General features: G+C 38.7%; 1 protein-coding gene across 1 annotated transcript in view; it reads right to left on the bottom strand.

Annotated features, from left to right (window-relative positions):
* The window catches only part of LOC119734500 (endophilin-A1-like), a 31,172-nt gene extending 5,990 nt beyond the window's left edge, over nt 1-25,182 (bottom strand). The window contains exons 1-2 of the mRNA XM_038208036.1: nt 25,093-25,182; nt 879-930 (exon numbers count right to left, since the gene is read on the bottom strand). Coding sequence (XP_038063964.1) covers nt 879-930; nt 25,093-25,182 — 142 coding nt within the window. The remainder of the gene's footprint in view (nt 1-878; nt 931-25,092) is intronic.
* Between the last annotated feature and the right edge of the window lie 517 nt (nt 25,183-25,699).

Below are 25,699 nucleotides of genomic sequence, written 5' to 3'. Positions count from 1 at the left end.
ACCAATCCTGAAGGAGTAGACGTTTATTAGGGACATGTAACTGATTAACTAACTAAAACACACTTTTATAAGATGGAATTTTGCGTCGGGGTGATATAAATCAAATCAGGTTTTGCCTTTCACTGACGTTTAAACACTGTGTACTCAGTGTGTTACCCACTGAGTATACAGTGTTTAAACGTTGTGGAAGGGCAATTAACCTAATTTGATTTAAAACACACTTCAAAATAGAACGTCATGATAGTACGATACACGTACAGGCTTTCAAGCAGACCCAGGTGAAAAAAAAGGAGAAAAGTAGGGTCAAAATTTACAAAAACCAACAGGACAGAAGTCGGATTTTGGAGGACAAACTCAGGATAAAAGTAGGACTGTAGTGGGCTTTCTGGGGTAGTTTTCGTTGATGCTCGCCCATGTCCACAGCATCATAAGCCTCATTTGGCATGTTCTGTACTCACAACACTTGTGCTCCATCCTCAACTAAGCTCTTGGAAGTACAGTTGCAGTACTCCTGCGCCCAAGCCCTTCATTGTGTGATTTGACAGTGTGTAACACTGCCATGAAAGTTTTCAATGAGATTAAATTTCTTCGGAGTTGTGGGACAAAAAAATAGAAAAAAGTTGGAATTTCAAGAAAAAGTAGGAAAAATTTGAGCACGGTAAAAAAAAAAATCTAGGAAAAGTATGAATACTTAAAAGCCTGCACGTACATGTGGACTGAGGTTAATCTATTACATGGACATTTATCACGGTTGTAAATCTTAAGCATCTAGCATTCTACATACACACATTCACAATATTGTTGTAGGGAAAGTACAAGGTAATATTGTGCATTAACAAAGGTCAACAACACTATCTATTCTCATTTTTGAAACTCACAGACAATTTCGCTTATTGTTAGTTCAAACTTGTACTGAGCTATGGGTGTACACTATGGGTGCTAAGCACAATAAGGGACCATTCATGACGAGTCTAGGAACTAGACTATTGACATACCGACCAAACCTGCTAATGCTGATGAGTATGTAGATGATGCACAGTGAAAAATGAAAGTAAAACATTAATACAGTGAGTGGTGAAAAAAAAAATGATGTTGAATTCAAAGGTGTGGAAAATTTTTCATAGCGACGTTAATTTTAAGGATTTCATGATTAAACTCTTCTATTAGAGACAGTTAGGCCTATCGATCAAAGTAACAAAGTTCAGTTCCCGATGACAATATCCACTTTTGGAAACAATATTTGGCAGATCATATTGGCCGCTGAGTGAATATGGTTGACACACAAAGTTCAAACTTTTTCTCGACTGTCTAAACTAAGTCCTCAAAAAATCTAAACCACAATTGAAGGCTTACAAGGAACACTATTTTCAATGCAATTTTTGTTTTTCTTTTAGTGCAAACAAATATTATACGCATTATACAGTATGTCCAAAAGAAATGTCCGTCTGACTATTTTGTCACTGGCTCTGCCTCAACATATTGACAGTGATTGCTGGAGGATTTTGTAGGATTGAGGCAGTGATCATTCTTCCACGTGTGACCGTCAGAAATCATGCAATGGAGACAAGCATACTCTGACTGGTGTGTGTTCTTTAATATGGTGTCTGCATATAAAAACCCTGAAAAGATATAAAACACAGTTCTTTGTAAATACATTGCTTCGTGAGAAAGAACAAAGAATTCACAAATAAGAAAAATGCATAATAATATAATGAAAGAAACTTAAACTCTAACTAGGAAGAATATGCTGTTAACTGTCAACAGAAAGTTAAGTTATGTTGGTCCAAAGAATGAACAAGGCAAGTGATTGCTTTAGTCTTAAAACTCTTATAAGTCTTAAAAGTATACAACACAACCTCAGCTAAACTGCATAAAATGGTTCTGTACTGAGTCAAAGAATATATTAGTAAGTGAGTGAAATCTTAATCAAAACAAACTAAGAATAATAAACTCTAAATGTTTTGTATCAAACCTAAGAAATAAGAGGAGTAAATACTAAAAAGTAAATCATAAAACTAAAGCTTCTATCCAAGGCTAAACAGTCTGGTACTTGAATGAAGAAAAACAAAAGCTTGCTAGTACATGTACTTTTCCAGAACAGAGTGAATACATAATTAGCTTTACTCTGACAAAACATAGGAAAACCTGCACACTCTTATCAGGGGCAGTTAATAAACAGTGGTCCATCTAGTGCCAGGCAATGTTGCAGTGATCACATATCAATTGCTTGAGCAGACTCAACATAAACCACAGTACACTGGGGGCACTATCGATAAAACAATGCTGTGTAGCAATAGGGACTATCGATATGTTCACTTCCTAACCACTAGCATTACACTCAGCATAAGGCCTAAGGGGATTTCTACTCTGGCCAGAGAGGCAAGCAACATTCCACAGTGGTGATGTTTAACAGGTGGCAATCCACTGCAAAGCATGGGAAAGTTTGGCTACTAAACTAAGTAAATATAAAGGAAACTAAAGATACTAATTTCTCAGCAAAACTATCAATCAGAAAATAACAAATAATAATTAATGATAGGAAAAGCAATTCTATACATTTCTAAGGGAACTAGTTGTAGATAATGTATGATTAAAACAACTTCTAACCTCTGAAGAAAGCATCAGTGAGAAAGTAGATACATGTAACTTGATAATAATTAAACCATTAAACATGACTTCTGGAATTCTTAAAGAACACAAAATAAAATAGACACTTACCCTAGCCTAGCTTCTTGCAATCCTCAATGGGAGGAATACATAAAACTCTGATCTTGAGTCAATTATGGAAACAATAGCTGAGCGGTCCACAGAGCTGTTCACTGTCCAGGCTCTATGGTGGGAATGAGGGAATCAGAACTAATGGACAAGTGGGGGGTCCTAAGGAATGTTGGCTTGGCTGGGGGCTCTAGAGGAATACATAATACAATCAAGCGAGGGCGCTAGGCAAGAGGATGTAAGAAATGGCATGTCACATATGTAAAAAAGTAAGTGTTTTTTCAGCAAAATGAAAACAATTCTCACAGGGATGTATGTAAATTGTTTTCATTTTGCTGAAATAACACGTACATTTCTTTGTGATCCATGGACAGAACTTTAAAATGGTGTTTGTGTTCAAAATTCCGTAACTTTAAGCAAATGAGTGATGTGAATGATTCTTGTGTTAATACAAAGCCCATTGATTGGGCTTTCATATCCTAGATTTAGAAAGTGCTACAGGCAAAACTTTATTCAAAAATTGGTCCTGCCATCTGGGTTTTGTCTTTTTTGACTCACCTGTATATTGCGAATGTATGCATTTATAAATAAAAAAAAATAAAAAAATAAAAAGTGGGTGCAAAAAAGGCAACCGGCAGGTAAGAGAAACTGGTTTATTTCTTTACTTGGCCTTGCATATATCTGAAGTGCTGGGCCCTACATAAATTACGCAATACTCATGGTACTATGTTGGTGGATTGGAACACTGATTAGAGCACCTATTTAAGAGCTTAATGATCAGTCTACCACAGAAGAAAAGAGAATACATCTTGAAGCTTGCTCACCAAACGTCGAATCTTCTCCTAATTCTCTGCCGTTCTTCAGCATGACTTCTCCCAGGAATCCTACGGGTTGTTGAGGCTTGGTTCCTCCCTTGTTCTGACCACGGACTTTACTCATGGCTCTGGAGACTGTTCAGGAAAGACAATACGATTGATTAGGGTCAGCACACAAATAGAAGATCTATCTCTATTTGGTTTGTTTGAAGTGAATACTTAGACCCGATTCAAACCGGTGTTCTATAGTCACCCCAAACGTAATTATTCCAAAGGTTACAATTAAAGGTAATATACGACATTTGCAAACATCAACAAACAAAACTACCAAATTATTATGAAATACTTTACTTGACTGTAGGTGAATGACAGTCTCAGACATCCTGTGAAATCATGGCACCTGGTGTGCTGTCATTTTTAAGAAAAGTGGAATTTTTGTATTGATTTCAAAAGATGGTCGGCCGACCATCATAGAAAGAAACTGATTTGTCCAAATAGTGCCCAAATTTACCCAATTTATTTAGTCGGCATTTTTTTTGCAAGCGGTTACACATCCGTGAATGGATGCAAGCCAGCTAGTCTGGTTCCCTGAGCTCAGGGAACAACACAAGATCCGGCCCAAGACCTTGACACAGTGCATCCTCATAAATCAGGCACACATTTTTGCCATATAGCCTCAATCCTGCAAAAGCCTACATTTTGCAAATAGGATTTTGGAGGATTTGGGAAGGTTAGCGTCAATGATGTTTCAATTTTGGTTCTTACCTGGATTGGGCTGAAGGTATTCTATTGTCTTGTTCACCAAATCATCCACTGTGTGACCTGCCACGTCAATTTTCTAATGAAAAAAAAAATACATTACCCAAAGACAATGAGAAGAATTCAATAAGCATAAATAATCTCAAGCAATATTTATTAATACTAAATGTGTTAAAACTTTTTTCGCTATGGCAGGAGAGATTCATACCCTGGACTCCGTTGCGTGTACACAACAGAGTCCAACCTGGGCTAGGACTAGGGCTAAGTTACACTTACAGCAGACAGGGCTCTGGAGTGCTCTGAAACGTGCAAAACAAAACGGGCAAAGAAAATGTCCTCAGTATTTCACCAACCAAGTTTGGAGACTCAATTCAATTTTCAAAGGACATTTTTCTTCAATGTTTTGCACATGAGAGGGACGTCAAGTGATTTCAAAATGGGACTAAATACTAGACTGGTACATGTCCAACCATCATGACCATATGGTCCAACTATTTGAAAAGACTGACCTCTTCATCATTCAGTGTCAATAGTCTGGTGGCTTGACTACGGAGAAATGTGTAGTAAATTGAGACTAGTTCCCGCTTCATGCCACATGTTTCTTTAATTCTTTTGGCATGGTTGATTGATGCAGTACTGAAGCTGTGTTGGACTGGTTGTTTCAGGTGCCAGTCTATTTTCTTGCTTTGCATGTTTTCAATACCATAAGTTTTGGGACTAGTCTCATACACAGTATTGAGAGTCCCAAATTTTCGGACTACACTTACACTGTTACAGTAGTCCGAATAACTTGGACCCAACTTATCGTCTTTTTAACATGCAGATTTCACCCTCTACATGGCCTCCCAATTACTAGATACGCCACCTGAGGTACAAATAGACATCGATGATTAAGATGGTTGTACTGAAGTCTACTTACGATCCGGAAGAAAAGTGAAATTTCCCGTTCAATTCTGAGAGTTCCCCTTGCGATCATGAACACGTTAAATTTCCGACTCGTGTTAATGTTTGAATGACGTGATGTAGTCTTCATGCCCAGCGTACAATCAATGGTCCCCATATCCCGAGTGCGATTCCGTTACCGAGCGCGAAGCATCGAATATGAAAATGAGTAGACTGGATCTCGCTTGTGAACACAAGTGGATTTCAAATGGTATAAGACAATCGGGAACTAGCTTGAACTGGTTTCCGCCCATAAAAGCTATCCTAGTTCCCGACTCTCTATTAGGCCAAAAAAAAAAAGAATATGACTCTGCCGTTTTCCTCATACATCATCTCAATGAAGGACAGTCATTGCAAATATTATGCTAAGACATGAATCTAGAACTAAGAAACATTTGCAATTTTAATGTTAGGAAATACTTCAATTTTTTTGACTCACCATAGATTTTGTACCGCTGAAGTGACGTCAGGTTGCAACATTCTTTCCATGTCTGCTGCCCATTGGAGATCAACCTGCTAAAAAATTGCATCATATGCTGCATTCCTCTGACTCTGTGTCTTGCATCACTGGCTGCTCATGGCATGCACGTCATCAATTTCTATGAAAACCGTAGGATAACAGAAAGGCACTTTTATCTGTATCTGTATGGTTACGTTGTAGAAGCCTATTCAGGCATTATCGCAACGGAGTATAGGTACTCAAGGCGCTGGCAGTTATGTCTATTATTAGATGAATGAAGTACATGAGAAATATGAGACCCATTATGTAGCACCTTTCATTGGTTTAATATAAGTTGCTGCGGCCACTGCTAGGACACCGAGGCGAACCCCTTCTCTTACTAAGCGAACAAGTCTTTAACGTGCATTATACAACACACGGGACCTACAGCTTTACGTCCCATCCAAAGGACGAAGCAAGAATGGTCAAGAGCCTTGCTTAACTTAAGCACAAGTGTCCGCCGGCGGGCTCGAACCTACGTGACATTGTTGACTCTGAAACACCAGAACATGAGTCCGGTGCTCTTAACCGCTAGGCCATGACACTCCATTTATAACGGCTAAATAAAGCGTGAGTTGGTATTTGCTGGACGTGTACTAAAGGAGCAATTCTTCCGAAAATTGAGGACTGTCCATGCAAACTCAAACAAGGCCTAGCCTAGCCCTAGGCCTAACTTAACTGACATTTATTTTGCCAGCCATGCCAGCATAATTTATTACGTTTTTATTCGTCAGAATGGGACAAAACTATACATTCACGTTACGAGTGTCTTACTACGCTGATCTTGAATAACTGCTCCACAAGAATCCTGTATTTTATTCTGAAATTTACCTTTCCCCAAAACGAGTTGTGGATCACGTTGCAATTTCCCCATGTGGTGATATCTGGCGCCAGCTGTCAACTGATAAAAGAACTGCGCCCTCTATTGATTCGATAAATAGCGCCCTATATTGATAAGATGAGTGGCGCCCTCTATTGACCTTTCCCGTTTGGGGCAAACAAGTGGGGCGAGTTGGTAAGGGGGCGAGTTGGTAACTGTATGGTCAGTAGAGGGCGCTGTTTTGTTTTTCAATAGAGTGCGCTATTTATTGGATCACAAATTAGCTGTTTATGTATATCAATAGAGGGAGCTCTAAAAATTTTCAATAGAGAGCGCTATATCGGACAAGAAGAATGGCATAACCGCGATCAGTTTATAGTTGCTTGCCCGTGCAATTTTTTTAGTTTTGACAATAAAAAATACATTTTGTTTTCAAATTTCTATTTTTCTAGCAATATGAAAGCTTTGCACTTTGTAATGATGGAGACATCTATCGAAACGATCCGCCCACGTTTAATTAGAGAATTTTGATGTTACAAAAATTTTGAACTATTTAAGAGCCCAATAAATCCCTCGAATCTAAAATAAAGCTGATAATTTTTTTCTCTGACGGCGTGAAACGTCCGACAGCGAAATAGAAAATCAAGTGGTTACATTGTTTAAACTAGTAAACCAAACAATGCGGGTAGAGCTACTTTAAAAGCCTGAACTTTTCACTGAAAAGAAACAATGTAGTGTGCATGTGACTGTCGCAAAATTACACCGTTTTTGTTAAAGGTCAATTACAATGTTAACAATATTTGGATTGATATGATGAAAGGTGGTTTCAAGTGTAATGCTATAATCTCATAAATAAAACATATCCTTCATTGGCAATCATAAATGTACTGTACTGGACAAGCTATTTCAAAAATTGAGTGATGCATCGAATTGACTTGTGGCCAGATAATTGGTCATGAAAAAAAGACAAACAAGACAGAAGATTGAGACAAAACATTGTTTTGCTCTCCCTCAACATTGCCTTGTGTCGCAACACGGAGAAAAACTTGGCGATGGGTTGCAGACGCAGTCCAAACAGAACAATTGCCTCACTTTTGCACATAAATGATAGTCAAGCTGGACGTACACTCTATCTCAGAAATTAAGTGATGCATCGAATTGAATTTTAGCTAGATGACTGGTCATGACAAATAAACAAACAAGACAAGATTGAGACAAAATATTGTTTTTCTCACCATCAGCAGTGCCCTCCGTCAACACGGAGAAAAACTTGGCTATAGGCTGCAGTCATAGTCCAAACAGATCATTTGCCTCACTTTTGCACAGAAACGATAGTCCAGCTGGACACACTATCACAAAAATTACATGACGCATTGAATTGAATTGTTGCCAGATGACTGGTTTGAAAAATATTCAAACAAGACAGAAGATTGAGACAAAATATTGTTATGCTCTCCCTTAACATTGTCTTGTGTCGCAACACGGAGAAAAACTTGTCTATAGGCTGCAGTCACAGTCCAAACAGAACATTTGCCTCACTTTTGCACATAAATGATAGTCAAGCTGGACACGCTATCTCAAAAATTAAGTGATGCAACACGGAGAAAAACTTGTCTATAGGCTGCAGTCACAGTCCAAACAGAACATTTGCCTCACTTTTGCACATAAATGATAGTCAAGCTGGACACGCTATCTCAAAAATTAAGTGATGCATCGCATTGTATTGTGGCCAGATGATTGGTCATGACAAATAGACAAACAAGTCAGAAGATTGAGACAAAATATTGTTTTGCTTTCCCTCAACAGTGTCTTGTTTCGCAACACGGAGAAAAACTTGGTGATCGGCTGCAGTTGCAGTCCAAACAGAACATTTGCCTCACTTTTGCACACGATAGTCCAGCTGGGCACGCTATCTCAAAAATTAAGTGATGCATCGAATTGAATTGTGGCCAAATGGCTGGTCATGACAAATAGACAAACAAGACAGAAGATTGAGACAAAATATTGTTTTTCTCCCCATCAGCAGTGTCTTGCGTCAACACGGAATAAAACTTGGCTATAGGCTGCAGTCACAGTCCAAACAGAACATTTGCCTCACTCTTGCACAGAAACGATAGTTCATGCAGACACGCTATCTCAAAAAATTAAGAGACGCATTGAATTGAATTCTGGCTAGATGATTGGTCATGAAAAAAAGACAAACAAGGTAGAAAATTGAGAATAAAAATGTCGTTTTCTCTGCCTCAACAGTGTAAACACAGTTATTGTATTAACTCAAGATAAACACATTGCATAAAAATGAAATTTCCTCTTATATTTTGCCATGATATTTGACAAGAGCATGTTGAAAATTGACAGGAACCGCCAACGAATGAATGTAAAACAATTGAAGGAATTAGCATTGTGAGGACACTCCGTGTTATTTTTATCGTCATGCATCAATTTCTTCCATAAGAGGGCGCGCTAAACAAACACCGCTCACCGCGCACCGACTTCAGTCCACTATCTCGTTTCGATCTCGTTTTCGTTCTTATTCAACGAATTCCCATGAAAATATACTCCTGAATGTGATACATTATGACGAATTATTGGTCGGAATTTCACTAAAATACAATTTGTAAATTGTGACTTATCAACCGAACCATATAGTATTTTCTGTCAATTACGATGATGTTCATTCGAATGTATTTTTCAGGTTTAACACACTAAGTTGTTTCGCTCACATTAGTTTTGTTCTTTGACAAATTCACTAGAAATTGTACTGGCTATCGTAACCCATTATGAACAATTACTCAACGAAATACTGAGTTAATACGTCCAGTATTACATGAGATATTGCCCGAACCATGAGTGTCTTCTTTTTATTCAATACCAGTTCGTGTTGACTCTGCGTGTTAGCAGTAGCGACCCCTGTGCATGTGGTGCGCCCTCTATTGAAAGATTAAACCGCTGGGTACAGCTGTCTCTGTGCGAGACAATCAGAAAGCAAAGAGTAGTTGGAAAGAGTTTGGGTAAAATGCCCTTGAAAAAGAGGAAACAAAGGAACCTCTTGGAAATTTCTTTTCTTTTTGAAATGGAGTTTTGATTTTTTTGCCATGAGCGTTGTTTCATTTGGATAATATTTTTCACGTTTAAAACATTTAATTGTTTCGATCTCATTTTCTTTCTTGTTCTATGTATTTTGTACAAATCACTTTTTACTCAATACTATATAGTTGTACGTTAAGCATGACTGGCACCGCAAGCCTGTTAAATACTGACAGACAAAATAGAGATTATCGGCGCCAATATAGTTTTTTGTAACACCGACAAAACTGCATTCCCAATTGAAGTCACGGTGTCCAAAAAATCGTCCTTACTATTAAACAGAAACACAATCACACATAATGTCACACGATTACTCAAAAAATATTTGTTAAATTGCATTGGAATTTTTCCTATAGAGGTTGGGCATGACAGTCAACACAAGCATGATAAATATCGAGAGAAAACACACAGATTATCGGCGGCAATATAATTTCAGTAACACGGACAAAGCCCATCCAAAGTGAAGTCACGGCCTCCAGAAAATCGTGTGACACCTACGCCACACGATTGCTCAAAAACTAGTCATTTTATGGGATTGAAATTTTGACTAGATGTAAAGTATGACTTGCAACACTTGCCTGTTAAATATTTAGAAAAAATAATTGTGCTGTTTTGGAGTGAAACTATATCTTCTGATTGGTCATCATAGACAACACCACACTTTTTAATTTATAGAGGAGTAGTTAAACAAAATAATATATCCCGAAAATGTAGTGCGATTTTGAGTGAACTTATTTGATGACAAAAAAACAACACGCTCGGTTTCCGGAAGATAACTCAAGAAATACATGTTGCATGGAATTGAGATTTCGTTAATTGATTAAATGTTACAGATTACACAAATCTGTAGAAAATGGAGAGGAATTGTCTAGTAATAAAAAGAATATAGCCAAAAAATGTGTTGTGTTAAAACGGAGAAAAACTGCCACATTTAGTCAGCTTTAATTTTCTTTCAAAAGAGGGCGCGCTTCACAAATAGTGGTCACCACAGTAAATATTGTTTTGTCAACACGAGACACCTAACTGAAGTCAACGTTCGTGACACAAAAACAACACACTCGGTTTACAAACAATAACTCAAGAAATACCCAAAGACGTTGAATATGGAGAGCAATTATTAATCCATGAAAAAAATATAAACAAAAGAATAAGTGAGTTAAGCACAAAAAATAGAAGACGCGTTTAAGTCAACGTTCATGGAACAAAAACAAAACCTACTCGTTGTGGAGACGATAACTCAAGAAATGTTAGATGCATTGCATTGAAATATTCCATAGTGATTTAACGTGATATATCCATCAAATCTCTCGAATTTGGATATGAATCGTTCCTCAATAATAGAAATATAGCAAAGACAGTGTGGCGTGTAAACGCGCAAAATACAAGGCGAATCTGAGTCAACCTTCATGGAATAAAAGCAATACCCTGTTTGTGGAGACAATAACTCCAAGAAACATTGATTTATAGGAGTGAAATTACATCTCCTGATTGGTCGTCATGTGTAACACAACTGGTTTGAATTTGGAAAGAAATCATTAAAAAATGGAATTAATATACCCTGGAAATGTAGTGAGTTATTAAAGCACACAAATTTAATGGCGATTTTGAGTCAACTTTCATGACACAAAAACAACACACTCGGTTTCCAGAAGATAACTCAAGAAACATCTGTTGCGTCACTTGCGTGGAATTGAAATTTCGTAAGTTGATTAAACGTGACAGATAACAAACAATTGATGAATTTGGAGAGGAATTGTCAAACAATAAAAGTAATAATTTCAAATAATGTACTGTGTTAACACCGAGAAAAACATACCTTATTAAAGTCAACTTTTATTTTATTTCAAAAGAGGGCGTGCCACACAAATAGTGGTCACCACAGTAAAGAATTTACCAAAGTCAACTTTCATGACACACAAAAATATCGCACTCAGTTTCCAAACGATAACTCAAGAAATACCTGTTGCGTTGAATTGAAATGTCGTTCATTAAATAAATTTGAAAGATAACAAAAATATGTAGAATATAAAGAGGCATTGCTAGCCAATAAAAATAATATAACAAAACAATTAAGTGTGTTAAGCACGAAAAAATAAAAAACAAGACGAGTTTAAGTCAATGTTCATAAATAATTAATTCAAGAAAAATTTAAACTATATCTCTTGATAGGTCGAGATACAACACAACACAACACAACCCTTTCGAATGTGAAGAGGATTCATCAAACAATAACATTAATATATAGGCCTACCCAGAAAATGTAGCGTGTTAAACGCGAAAAATAATATTAACGAAGAGGACTACCATTTATTTGTCTCAATATTTAGTTTGCTTCTCCTATTTGTCATGATTAATCTCCTGGCTAAAATTCAATTCAATGTGGTTGTTTCATTAGCGTGTCCACGAGGACTGTGTTGTTTTCGTGCAATAAATAGGCGCATAATTTAATATATTTTTCTGTGGCGATTTGCCAGTGTTGACAAAAAATATATATATTTACGGAGAGAACTACATTCATTTTATAGAACATTTGCCTATTTATACTTGGATGCAATTCAGGCATGGCCAACACATACTCTTGGTTCTCTGCTGCAGCCAAAAGCAGCTATTTATTGGACTAAAACTTCTCGGGTTAAATTTCAAAGTATAAGGGTTTATCAGACACAAACGATGGACCTTCACTGTGGTCCCTTTAATTGTTAGCGGGCTCACCTGACCCAAACCTTAATTGGACCTTAACCTTGGTCCTGTCTTAGCGGGCTCGCCTGACCCAAACCATGGACCGTACTTTGGTCAAAATTTATGATCATCATGTCCGAATGCTTCAATGCCAACGACAATTTAAACTCTGGAATTGTTTTCCTTCTGAATTTCAAATTTTAAAAATGTTTAAATTCCATGTGATATTAACACAGATGTGCTGTTCCATTGTCGTACGGCTGGATCGAACAATATAATCTCTCGGGGAACAGCAGGAGAGATTGCAAGTCTGTGCAATTCATAACGGTGCCCTCAATAGTCAGTTGGCGTCCAGCCCAACCCCTCCACCCCAGCTTTTCAAACTTTCCAAGTCGGCGGTTCCGCAAATATTAACAAAGGATTGCCGCTGCTGGTCAAGAGGCCTAACTGTAGCCTTTCCACAAGGTCACCCTGACTAGCGCCGGTAGTTAACCGAGTGGCGAAACAGCGAGCCGTTTGAACGGAGACTAGACACACGTCGAGTGAGCTACAAGCGAGGTTTTCCAAATCCTAGCTTCATTCCAATACCGGATCCAGCTCTATTGCAAACCCCATGCCCGAAACCGGTTTACGGAACGAAGCCGGAGTTTGGGAAACACCGGTATGTCTCATGACTTCGGTGACTTTCGGTCGTTTTGTAAACATAGGCTTCGTGCCCGGTTCGGAACAAAGCCATGTAAGGCCCCTAATCAGACAAGTGGCTTTGTCATTTACTTGCATGGTATGGTCCCACTGGTGTGATTTGTCCGGATATCACCAGGGCTAGTTCAGGGTGAATCGTACGCGTTATGCGGAGGCCACGATTTTTAGGTCCATCATCACCGGTCATGCATTCTAACATTTCTGGAAATGATTATTCGAACTGGGAGATATTAACGTGTAAAAACCTTTTCCACATTTAGAAGGCCACGATTATACACGGGCCGTATATGATACGTAAAGTTCATGGAAGTTTATTTAACTGTATTTTATTTCCTCAAAGTCCCAATCAAGGAGCAAAGCCTACCTCAGGGGCATAACTACGGGGCACGGGGCATATACCCCCACCCCCTGTGGAAGCCGGCCCCAGCCCTCCCCTTCCCCACCCCCCCCCCCGCCCCATTTGGAAAACCTGAATTAAAACATTAATTGTTGTAATAATACGTTTATTTTGCATTTAGTGCAGCCCTTGAAAAAAATTACGCACCCCAGGTGCCCTACCCTAAGTAAAACCCAAGTTTCTCCGCTGGCTTGAGTACGATTTAATTCCTCATATAATCCCGAATATATCCACACAATTTAATAGACTGAAGCGCCAACTGTACATTGAATGAATCACGGCCGGTGTATACGTCACTTGTCCATCCACCAATCACAGTTTGTCGGTGACAAGTCGGTGACGACAAGTCGGTGACCACAAGTGAGTGGTCTGTGACTGACAGGTTGTGTGTGTCAATCATAAATTCCATATTTGGATGTGTCACCGACATCCATACAATATCCACCAATAAGAAGCGGCCATTTGAATGTCGGTGACAAGTTTTTTTATGGTGACTATATAGCCTCAACGACATTAACATTGCTTTCATATCATTAATATGAAGCGAGTCGGTGATGTGTGATTGACAGCGCACAGGAGCCATGCAATCACAATCCAGGTCCGAGGTTTTAGTCACTGCTCAGGAAATCGATGGCACTATTTAAGACATGTGGGGCCGTCCACCCTTCACATCGACCGCAGGTCACCTTCGGACGACAACCAGAGAGAGAACTGACTGCAAGAACAAGACTTTGCTCGGTGAGTGTTTGAAACAATCATTTTTCTTCTGAAGACATTTGTTGTCTTTTGCACGATGTGTTTGAATCAATGTGGGATTCAGATTTTGTTGAATGTTGCTGATTCAATGATTTTTCAAACAACGAGCTCGGTAGTAGGCTTGATATTTCCTCGTCTTTGTGTGTTTGTGAAATGTGGTAGCTTGAGGACTGAAAAAAATTTTTATGAACAAATGTTCAATTTCTTTTTACTATGACTCTGATACACTTTTGCTAGCAGCAAAGCCAGCGCGCTAATTCCGATCCAGAAGTTGTGCCTTTTCCCAACGACCACTTTGGAGTTGATAAAGTATCGCGATAATTTACAAATGTGTTTGAAATTAACTTGTTCAGACGGGCTTTGTTTGTGCATAACATGCACTAATCAAAGCCCGTCTGAAAGAGTTAATTTCAAATACTTTTGTAAATTATGGAGCTATTTTATTTCAGCTCTTAATGTAAACAGTTGGTGCGTGTGCAGACCACGGTTTTGTGAGGTCAAATTTCAAGGCAATAAAAATGAGGAATTCCTGTCTGGCAATATTTCCGCTACTACTTCCATTGTGCACTCTCAAAAACAAATTGTCCAAATACTGACTGGTTTCTTTACTCTTTGAAAACAAAATCGTTTGGATCCTCGTCGATATGGATAATACACTGTAAAGTCACATGGACTTTTTTATTTAGGTTCGACTGTTAGGTTGGACTGTTTTCTGACCGCAGTTTTTCGCAAGTTCCCTGTTGTGATTCAGAACAGTAAAGATTTATTTATACCTGCTTATTCAAAATAATATTTCAGAGGAACTACAAAATCGGTGTTTCACATTTCGGCTTCAAAAAAAAAAGACTCGCAAAACCTGGACTCTTAGTAACCTGCATGGCCATTTTTTTTTGCATGATCAAGCACACTCTTATTTTTTGCCTCCTTTTTTCCTATTGACTTTATCGTTTAAATTTTCAAACATGAAATCCTAGTGCAATGTACTCACATTATTTCCGGATATCACTCAAACTCAATCAGAATGAAAAGTTATGCGGAAGTTGGTCACGGAAGAACGTATACAGGTATCCGGACATCTCAAAATGCCGGTCTTATATGTGTTATTATTTGTGGATATTCTCAGTGCCTTTGAACTCTGTTGTTCAACTGGCATTTTGCTATAGTTCACAGTGTGCCATTCCGGTTTCATCAAGTTACTTTTAAGCATTGCAGGATAAAAGTGTCACTGGTCAGAATAGACTAGAGGGCGCAAATACAAACGCACTGGATCATGATGATGCACACAGTTTTATACAAGTTCAATAGCTGGATGCATTTTGTAGAATTCATGGATAGATTTGATTTTTGGAGAACGCATTTGAGATAAATAGTCAACCCAAATTACATTTTCACTGTGCAGACATTTTTTTGGCCGTATTGTACTTGTGGAATTCAGCTATGCCTCCCCACCAGACTCCAAGTTATCTCCTAGAGGATTTTTAATGACTCATATTTTTGTTGGTATTTTTTTCAGCCAGCAATCCGCTCAAGTGTTGAAGAGTGCTTCCGCGAGAGAATTCAAGAACTGTGCTTAGGTGAGTGTCTGTTAAAATTTTCTTCATTAAAGCATCAGAATAGAGCAGTGATGTGGTAGGAGACTGTTCCTTTTTTTCTATGCATTTAATATTTTTGATCAAAATTAGAAACCAGAAAACGTCATTCAATTACCTCTACGAAAAAAAATAATCCTGGCCATGATGGTTAGTCTTCTCAATTATCCCTTCTAAAAAATATCCTCCAAGCCATAGTCTCCTCAATTATTCCTTCTAAAAATATCCTCCTAGCCATGATGGTTAGCCTCCTCAATGATAACATCTAAAAAATATCTTCCAAGCCGTGATGCTTTGTCTGTTCAATAATCTCGTCTAAAAAAAAATCCTCCAAGCCATGATGATTACTATCCTAAAATATTATCCATTCTAAAAAAAAAAATAGCTTCCAAGCCGTGATGGTTTGTGCGTTCAATAATTTCTTCTAAAAAAAATTCTCCCATTCATAATAGTTAGTTTCCTCAATTATCCCTTCTTAACAAATATCCTCCAAGCCATGATGGTTAGTCTCCTTAATTATCCCTTCTAAAACAATATCCTCCAAGCCACAATGGTTTTTATTTCAATAATCCCTTCCAAAAAGTTCCTCCTAGCCATGATGTTTAGTCTCCTCAATTTTCCCTTCTAAAATATCCTCCTAGCCGTGGTGATTAGTCTCCTCAATTATCCCTTCTAAAATATATCATCCAAGCCATGATGGTTTTCATTTCAATAATCTCTATCAAAAAAAAATCCTCCTTGCAGTGATGATTAGTCGCCACAATAATTATCCCTTTAGGAAAGATCCTCCTATCCATGATGGTTAGTCTCCTTAATAATTATCACATCTAAAACATATCCTCTTTGCCAGGATGATAAGTCTCCTCAATTATCCCTTCTAAAAAATATCCTCCTAGCCATGATGGTTAGTCTCCTCAATTATCCCTTCTCAATATATCCTCCAAGCCATGATGGTTGGTCTCTTCAATTATCCCTTCTAAAAAATATCCTCCAAGCCATGATGGTTTTCATTTCAATAATCCCTTCTAAAAAGATACCTCCTTGTCATGAGTGTGAGTCTCCGCAATTATCCCTTCTAGAAAATATCCTCCAAGCCGGATATACCGGTCTCTTCACTTTGAGCATCGCAAAGTTTCTGTCATTAAATCGGTATAGGTACTTTTTTCCCGCCAATTATATAATTTATTTGTGTGATAATTACTTCGTTTGATTCGAAAATAGCAAAGCCTTCCAAAAGAGACATGAATGTTCCTCGCGCTTGAGTCCAGACAGGACCGTTGGAGAACGCATTCTGTTTGAAATGAATAATCAAACCAAATTAAATTTCACTCGACAGAGGCTTTTTTTGGGAGGGGGGGGCATTAAGAACTTTTGAAATTCAGTTATGCCTCCCCACCATCCCCCAAGTTATCTCCTGGAGGATTTTTAGTGACTCATATTTTTGTTGGTATTTGTTTTCAGCCAGCAATCCGCTCGAGTGTTGAGGAGTGCTTCCGCGATAGAATTCAAGAACTGTGCTTAGGTGAGTGTCTCGTCATTTTCTTCATTCAAGCATCGTAATAAAGCGGTGATATGGTGGGAAACTGTATCTTTTTTTTCTGTTCATTTACATGTAAAAAGTTTTTGGTCACAGTTATAAACAGAAAACGTCATTCGAACAAAAGAAGTGTGCAAATCTGCACTCACTGTACAACTGTGCCTCACATTTTGGCCAATCGCTGCTATGAACACAGTCCAGGCGCGGTTCTACGGGGGGGGGGGGGGGCTTTAGCGCCCCCCCCCCAATTTTTTGTCTAGCCCCCAAAAAATTCCATAAAAAAATTAAATAAATGCACTAGCAAAATGTAAGAATTTGACGTACATGGTAATGGTCTCCCCCTAAATGAGAAGGGTGCATTGTACACTTTTAGTTAATATAGTGTGCCTGATTGTGGGATTTTATCAGCGCTCCCCGTTCGCTTGTACCCACCGCCCTGCAAACAGGGCGCTGGGAAGGGCAGATGAGCTTCTCAGAATCTTGTGAAGGAAGTGGGGATGGCATTCTGGGTAATTTATCATGACCTTTGTATAAAGCATCCCAGCGTCCTGTTTGCAGGGCGGGGGTACGAGCGAATGAACGCTAGCTCCCCATAGAAAATATGACACGAGCCTCCCCCCCCCCCCTAACGTATTGATCTTCAGAGGCCTAAGTGTCCGGAGAAAATAACCAGTCAACATTTCAGCACGTTTCCCTGGAAAAAAAATCTGGATTCACCTTGCTAGCCCCCTCCCCCCAAAAAATATTGGCTCTAGAACCGCGCCTGGAACACACCTTTTTGAACCGTAGCCTTTTTGTTCGTGGTCTTTGAATCAACATGCGATTCAGTTTCAAATTCTCCCTATTATAACTTACTTCCGTTCGATGACGTCACAATGCTGAATTGTCGCAAAGACGTTTATGGTAATTCAAAGAATATTTATGGCTGCAGACCAGCAAATAAACTGCCATGGACCTCAGTGATAAATACCCCCACTTGTAAAGATCAGGACAAATACTCACAACTCTCCAAGGTGTTTGAAACACCCATTGAATTAAAGTTTATTTCATAATCTTTCATTGTCTGTTCAATGTTGGCGGTATAATCCGATGACCTTTTTGGAAAAAAAATTCCACCCAAAGATGATGACCCTGTAGTCCTGTAGCCTATCGCCCAAGGCACAATCTGCCACTTCACAAAACACTGAACACTCAGGTTTATTAGGACAAAAGATATTGCTCAAACAGGGGCGGATCCAGGAATTTTTGCAGGGGGAGGGTCAGGCTCCTAGCAAAAACATATGTCAGATTGTTGTGATAGGCGAACGGGTAATTATTATTACTATAATTGTGATATATTTGTGTTGGGGGGGGGGGCGGCCCCCCTCCCCACCCTCTGGATCCGCGCCTGTCAAACTATTTTGTCAAAATTTGACCTGAAATGCTTGTAATTTGATGTATGATGACGTCATGACGACGTCACTAAAATATCCACATCTTCACACTAAGGTTCATGTTCATATCAGGTTTCGTCTTTCTGCAACTTCTTTTTGCATTTTAAATTCACCTAAATTTGACCTACCAGTAACCCCGGAAGGAAAGGTTAGACGACTTTACCTTCGAATATCAAAAATGTTTATCAATCTATAGTTAATCAGATTTCAAAGTGTGAACATGATTGTTCATTTTGTTTATGAGGTTTTGCAGTGAAATCGCTTGTAATAAGAAACCCGATGACGTCATTATGACGTCAGAGTATAAAAAAGGTACACCTCGGAGTCAGCGTTGATGTTTGTTAAAGGTTTGAAGTCTGTACTGTTCAGACGAAAAGTTGCAGATAATTATTGTCAGAAAAAAACCCAGAAAGAAAGAAAGAAATTTCTTAACATTTCCAAACAATGATCGGGTAGTACCCGATCACCCAAATATATCAGGGTTTTGTTGCACGGAATGAGGAATTCCTGTCTGACATTATTTCCGCCTCTACTTTCATTTCGCACGCTTCAAACTAAATTATTGTTCACATACTGACTGGTTTAGTTTTTAATAAAGTTGAAATCTTGTCACTATAATGGATAGCACACTGTACATTCACGGAAAGTTGTATTGTCAAAACAAAGGCTATCAGTAGAACTTTTTCTAGTCATATCTGATTGCAGTTTTTAGAAGAGTTTAAACATCAAGTTCCCTGCTGATTTCAGGTGAGTTTCAACTGATTGTGATTAATGCTTAAACAAATTCACGCACGTTTAATACTTTAAAAAAAGTGTCTTTCCTTGGTTTAAAGAAGACATATTGCGAAAGCTCCATCCTTTATAAATAGCCTCACCCATAAAATCAGTATGATCAACCACCCCTTATTTTCTTCCTCATTTTGCCATTTTAATGTTATCAATTTAATTTTAAAACACGGAAACTGTGGTGCAATGTACTCACATTGTTTCCCGGCAATCACTGAAACTAATTCAGGATCAACAGTTATGGGGAAGTTGGTCACGGAAGAACGTTTATCAGGAAATCCGGACATCAAAAACATTCCTGTCTTATTGTGTGTTATTGCTCAAGCAGTACCCTTTCAACTTTGCCATTTCGCTAGAGTTCACAGTGCGCTTTGATCATCAAGTTTCATTCAATCATCGCAGGATGAACGTGTCATGAATATAGAGGGCGCAAATACAAACGGACCGGATCGTGATGATGCACACAGCACACAGTTTTATACAAGTTCAAATTGCTTTATTCAACTGGGTGAATTTGTAGAAATCATCTATAGAGTTGATGTTTGTACAAATTACTCAGGCTTTCTGTTCGCTTGAAGAGAATGAAGCAAAAGCTCTCGATGAATTCACTCATGTATTTGCATGTAGGATTCCACTCAGCATGCCGCTGAGATTTTGTTGGATATTTGGACAAACAGCCATATTGATTTTTGGCTTATTTTTCGAAAGTTTTTTGTGATTGGTACAGATTTTCACAAATCTGAAATATTTTGTGAGACAAGTTTCAGTTGACAAACAGATGGAGGCTTACTAGAGCCAAACCGGTGCGCTGATTTCCTATCCGGAAAATAATCTTTATTTAACGACTGTAACTTGACTGTGGTAGTCCAGCTGTAGTGTTTGCGCCCCTACTTCCTTGGTATGAGATCGATTTCCCCCACAAATGCAGAAACTGTATGCTCATTGTGATTCCTACAACTACAAGTTCAAGCAACCTTGAACCAGTTAGAGGAACATAGGATCAATTGCTTACAATCTTAAGTATGATGCAGCACAACTAACTTTTGAACTTTTAGCTTTAATTCAGGATGAAGAGTTATGGGAAGTTGGTCACGGAAGAACGTTCCTCAAAAAAATTGGTCCCCGGAAAGTGGGTCCAAAAAATTGCGGCGTGGGGTTCACGGGGCCCGCTTAATCATGGGCCCCGAATTTTTTGTAATTCTAAATGCTCTGTGGCGATCTGAGGAAATTTCTGACCACTTTAACCATTTTTTTGTTTCGAAAAGATGGTAGTGTACCAAGTGCCTGCCTTTATTGCGACGTCACTTAAAAACAAAATTGTTTTTTTTTGGCGGGGCGGGGGGGAGGGGGCCATGGTTCCCTCCCCCCGGAACCGCCTTGTCCGCTGTTCATCTTAAAATATGAAGCACAAGCTCTGTTTGCATGCAGGGTTCCACTCAGCATGCCACTTAGATTCCGTTGAATATTTTCTTGAAATGGCGATAGTAGTATTTGCTGAATACTTTGAAAGTGTTTGGTCAGTTGGTACACAAATAATAATAAGAAAAAAAGGGACATTATTCGGTTAACAAACAAATGGGGGATGTTGCTAGTAGTCAAACCGGTGCGCTGATTTCCAATCCGGAACATAATTATTTTTGTAACGACCGTACCTTGACTGCGGTGCCCACCTGATTTCCGCCGCCACTTCCTTAGTATGAGATCGATTGTCCTTGATAATGCAGAAAATGTATGTTCATTGTGGTGCCTACAATTTCAAATGCAAGCAATTTAAAAAAGAAAACATAGGATTATTTGCTTTTGAATTTTTTTTTCGTGAGAAGCAACAAAATGGCTTAAAAACTTAAGAAGGTCGCAACTAACCTGTTGAAGTTTCAGCTCAGTGGATACTATCATTGAGAAAAAGCAGAGAAAACGTATACTCGTTACTTGATTCCATGCTTTATAACACCTTAACAATTTTTTTTTAATTTTAAAAACACCTGCAAAGTTTTCAACCGATATATCAGGCGAAATACTTTCACCGGGTATTTGATACCAGTCTTATCTTCACTCTCAGCATTGCAAGGTTTCTGTCATTAAATGTACTTTTCCGGGCAATTGTAAATGATCCTACGTGGCCTTAAATTCTTTTTGCATACAGATTTCTCTCAGAAAATCTGGGCATTTGTTTTGGTAGTTACTGCGTTTGATTCAAAAATATTAAACCCTTCAAAGAAGACATGAATATTGTTGCTCGTGCGTGGGTCTGTTCGGGGCCGTTGCATGCAGGACGCATTCCGCTAAAAATATATATATAATCATTCCAGATCACATTTCGCCCGACAGAGATTTTGATCTGGGGGTATTTTACTTGTGAATTTCAGCGATGCCTCCCCCCAACAGCCCCCAAGATATCTCCCGGTGGATTTTCAATGACTCATTTTCGTTGGTATTATTTGCAGCTCGCAATCTGCTGAGTGTTGAGGATTCCCTTCGTGATAGAATTCAAGAACGTTACATCGAGGTGAGGGTCTGTTATTTGACATTTTCCTCACTCATCATCAGAACAGAGCAGTGATTTTGGTTGGAGACTGTGTTTTTTTTCTATATTTATAAACCTTTTGGTCAAAATTTTAACAGAAAACATCGCTCGAGTGATATTCCCTCCCTATAACACCCACCGTAGAACTGTGCCAGACATTTTGGCCTGCAGTCTTTGCAAATTCCTCGTTAAACTCATCGATGTGCCTCGAACTTATAGCGGAAACACGCTGAAATTTCCTTTACATTTTTTTTCTGCAGGTACATCAGTTGGCAAAAAAAGAGAACTAAGATGAAAACAAATATTGATCACACCAATATTTAGCTGCTGCGTAATCAGATTCTTTGGAATTTGTCTTCTTTTATTTATTTTTTAAATCGGAATTGTGTTCGCAACCGTTGTCCTAATTTTTTCTTGATCGTTGATCACGTTGTAATTCGTTTGTGATTGTTTATCAACTTCGGGAATCATAACATATAGGTTTTTGCGTCCAATTTCGCAACTTGTTCGTCCAATAAGAGAGACTGTTCATTACATTGAAAAAAAGGTCGCAGTTAACGCATTTGATATATTTTTTAATATTTACACCCACCAAATCGTGTAGGCAACTTTGTCGTGCAAAAGAAAATCCATTTCTTTTGTTGGTTTTCGATCTTGCACCGAGTATAGGCGAATCTGTAAGAGGAAGTATTCATTTTCAACGAAAGTACAATGGAATAAGGGGTCCATTTAATTTGCAATTCGCAATTCGCCAATTGTATTGGCTACAAAAAAATTAGGGCCTAGGCCTATACGATTTTTTTTTATTTCCACAGAGTGATTACAACAATTAACAAACTAATCACTTAATTGTCCCTACATAAAAACCTGTATTTTGACATAGTATTTTATCGGCGAGTGTTCTAAATGTATTTCCTTCTATCACTTTGACACTTTACATTGATACAGTTCTGTTCTGCTTTTTTCATATTCCCTTCCCAGGCATTCCAATCTTTGAAATAGCTGTACATTCCTTAATCCAAACTTTTCAAAAGCCATGTCATTTTATACTCTGATGTATCACTATAACACAATATCTTGCTAATGCAACTTCCAAATATCATTGAACTGTGTTGCTTTTGTAAACGTATGCATCAAAGTGAATTCCCGAGCGGGACTGAAATTTAAAGCACAAGAAATTCTATGCACAAGTCACGTAATGTGTTGCTTACTTTTCAAGCGTGAATGAAGAATACCCTCAAATATTTTGAGCTGTCGCTATTAAAGTTCAACCGGGTGTGAAAAGGTCTGCATGTTTTATGCAATGTTGAATAAAAATGTTTTATTATTATTATTAGCAAAGTATGAAATTGGGCGGGAAACCCTATAATATTTCATAGTGAATGAAAAAGTTCATTTCTGCTTTAAAACTCATAGTGAACTGGAGTTAAAAGTAAATTTGCCTGGACAAGTGCAACGAAAGCTTAGAATGCCAACAGACTTTTGACCGAGTTACTAGTGTCTCAAAAAAGATACATGCCTTCACAAAAATTAATTTAAAAAAAATCGTTTCAATAATAACGTGTAAACAAATATTATGCTTATTTCAAGAATTAGTCAATTCGAGAGAAAGTGAACAATGCGACGTTAAAACAGGTTGTTTTTCTTGACGAATTCGGACAGGAAAACCTATTATTCTAATTACTTGACCCTTATTAATTAGTGAGTAATTTTTCCTGTTTTGGGGTGGCAATGGATCCCAATAAGAAAAAAATCGCACCCATTTATCTTAATTGATAATAAAATAGTATTAAACTGTAAACTTAACCAGTATTCGTTTGTATGTTTTTTTTCAGCCTACACTGAACTTCTTGTGATCTCTTCTTGGACCTGATCTTCAAGAACGAACCATCGAGGTGGGTGTGGTGAGGTTTAATTAATGATTCTATCAGGACCGGGGAAGGGGCAAGATGTGCTCCGCCTCCCCCCCCCCCCCCCATCCCTCCAAAAAAAAATACTACAGCTCCGGAACGCTTTGCCCTATCGGAATGCATTTTGGTGACCTTTCTTAAATTTTATTGGCAGGCGAAATAAAAACAAAATCGATTCGATGGGTTGCCATGACAACCGGTTTTATAAACTAGGCTTCTCATAAATGTTAGCCCCTTGACCCCTCATACGCCACTGTTATATAACAAAGAAAACATTCTTCGAACAATGATTCCTCCAATCTCATGTTTTTCAGGGTTTTTTTTCTTCAAATCTGACGGCGGATTGTCATGATATTTAGACTAGTTCTCCTGTTTATCAAACCTCAATATTTTTCACTACTCTTCCCATTTTTAAAAACTATTTTATCGAAAAAAAAATCTCACCTGATTTGTTTCAGTTTAATCGTTGTTATTCTGTACAGAATGAAAATCTTCGTGGCAACCGTTCTTTCAATCGCCCTCCTTCTGGGTAACTCCGTCAACCTCCGAGCTTCCGTTACTGGGCCGGTTGCCTCGGACGGTGATGGTCCTGCGTCTCAGGCGGGCCAAACGTGCTGCCAGGAAACAGCTGCAATTGTAGGAATTTTACAAGGGTCAAAGGGTGATGCAGGTCAAAAAGGAGAGCCGGGTGACGACGGCAGAGGCCTGCCGGAAAGATGGGACCAAGAGGTTTAGTTGGGCCAACAGGAGAAACTGGTGTCAAAGGTCAAAAGGGTGATATCGGCCCCCGGGGTCAGCGGGGAGCACGTGGTGTCAAAGGTCAGTTGGGGCTCCAAGGCCGTACTGGTATTGCAGGCGAGCCAGGACTAATCGGACCGATTGGCCCTCAAGGTGACACTGGGCCTAAAGGTTCAGTCGGGCAAACCGGTCGGACTGGTGTCAAAGGTCAAAAGGGTGAGCCAGGGGAGGCACCAGACGACTCCAACCAGCGGGTAGCATTCACCGTGGTGAGGACGAGCGGCTTGTTTACCTCTACGAGTGACTTCACCCGTTTGCCCTTCCAGGCGACCGAGACGCTTCTGCCGGGTACCAGCTTCGATCTCGACACCGGCACGTTCACGTGTGGTGTGCCGGGCACCTACGTGTTCATGTTTTCTGTGAACAAATATCCTTCCAGCAGCAGCCTGTGGGTTCTTCTCCGGAAGAACGGCGACGCGGTTGTCGCTGGCCATAGCAATGATTCAAGTCACTATGAGCAGGTGTCTGGGAGCGCGGTGGTGGTTCTGCAGCGTAGAGATACAATGTATCTCACTATGTCCGGTAGGGCGTATAGTAATTCCATTTATCACCGGACCTCATTCAGTGGCTTCCTTCTTTACCCCGAATAAACACAATCCAACACATAAAGATACACGAGCATCGTGTTGCTGATTTTTTAAATCGCTTTCTATTTTTGCCGAAACAATAACCAATGAATTAAAAGAAATAATTTTCAATGACAATGTCACAAAATATTATTATTAATGGTTTTGCATTGCGCATGCGCCGATCTGTATACAAAAATGGATTCACCATTTTTTAAAAATTCTTGCAAAACAAAATATTTAGCTATATGGATGAGTATTGAGATATAGTGAAAAGTATGTGTTAAGTTTTTTGACGATATTTTTTTGTACCCATTGTAGGCCTATCGAGAAATATTTTGATTTAATATTTTTTTCAAAGCAAGCTGGGTCATCATTTTTTTTA

This window comes from Patiria miniata, unplaced genomic scaffold, assembly GCF_015706575.1.
Source record: "Patiria miniata isolate m_02_andy unplaced genomic scaffold, ASM1570657v1 HiC_scaffold_10, whole genome shotgun sequence".
Lineage (NCBI taxonomy): Eukaryota > Metazoa > Echinodermata > Asteroidea > Valvatida > Asterinidae > Patiria > Patiria miniata.
This window is presented reverse-complemented; position numbering and strand designations above follow the sequence as displayed.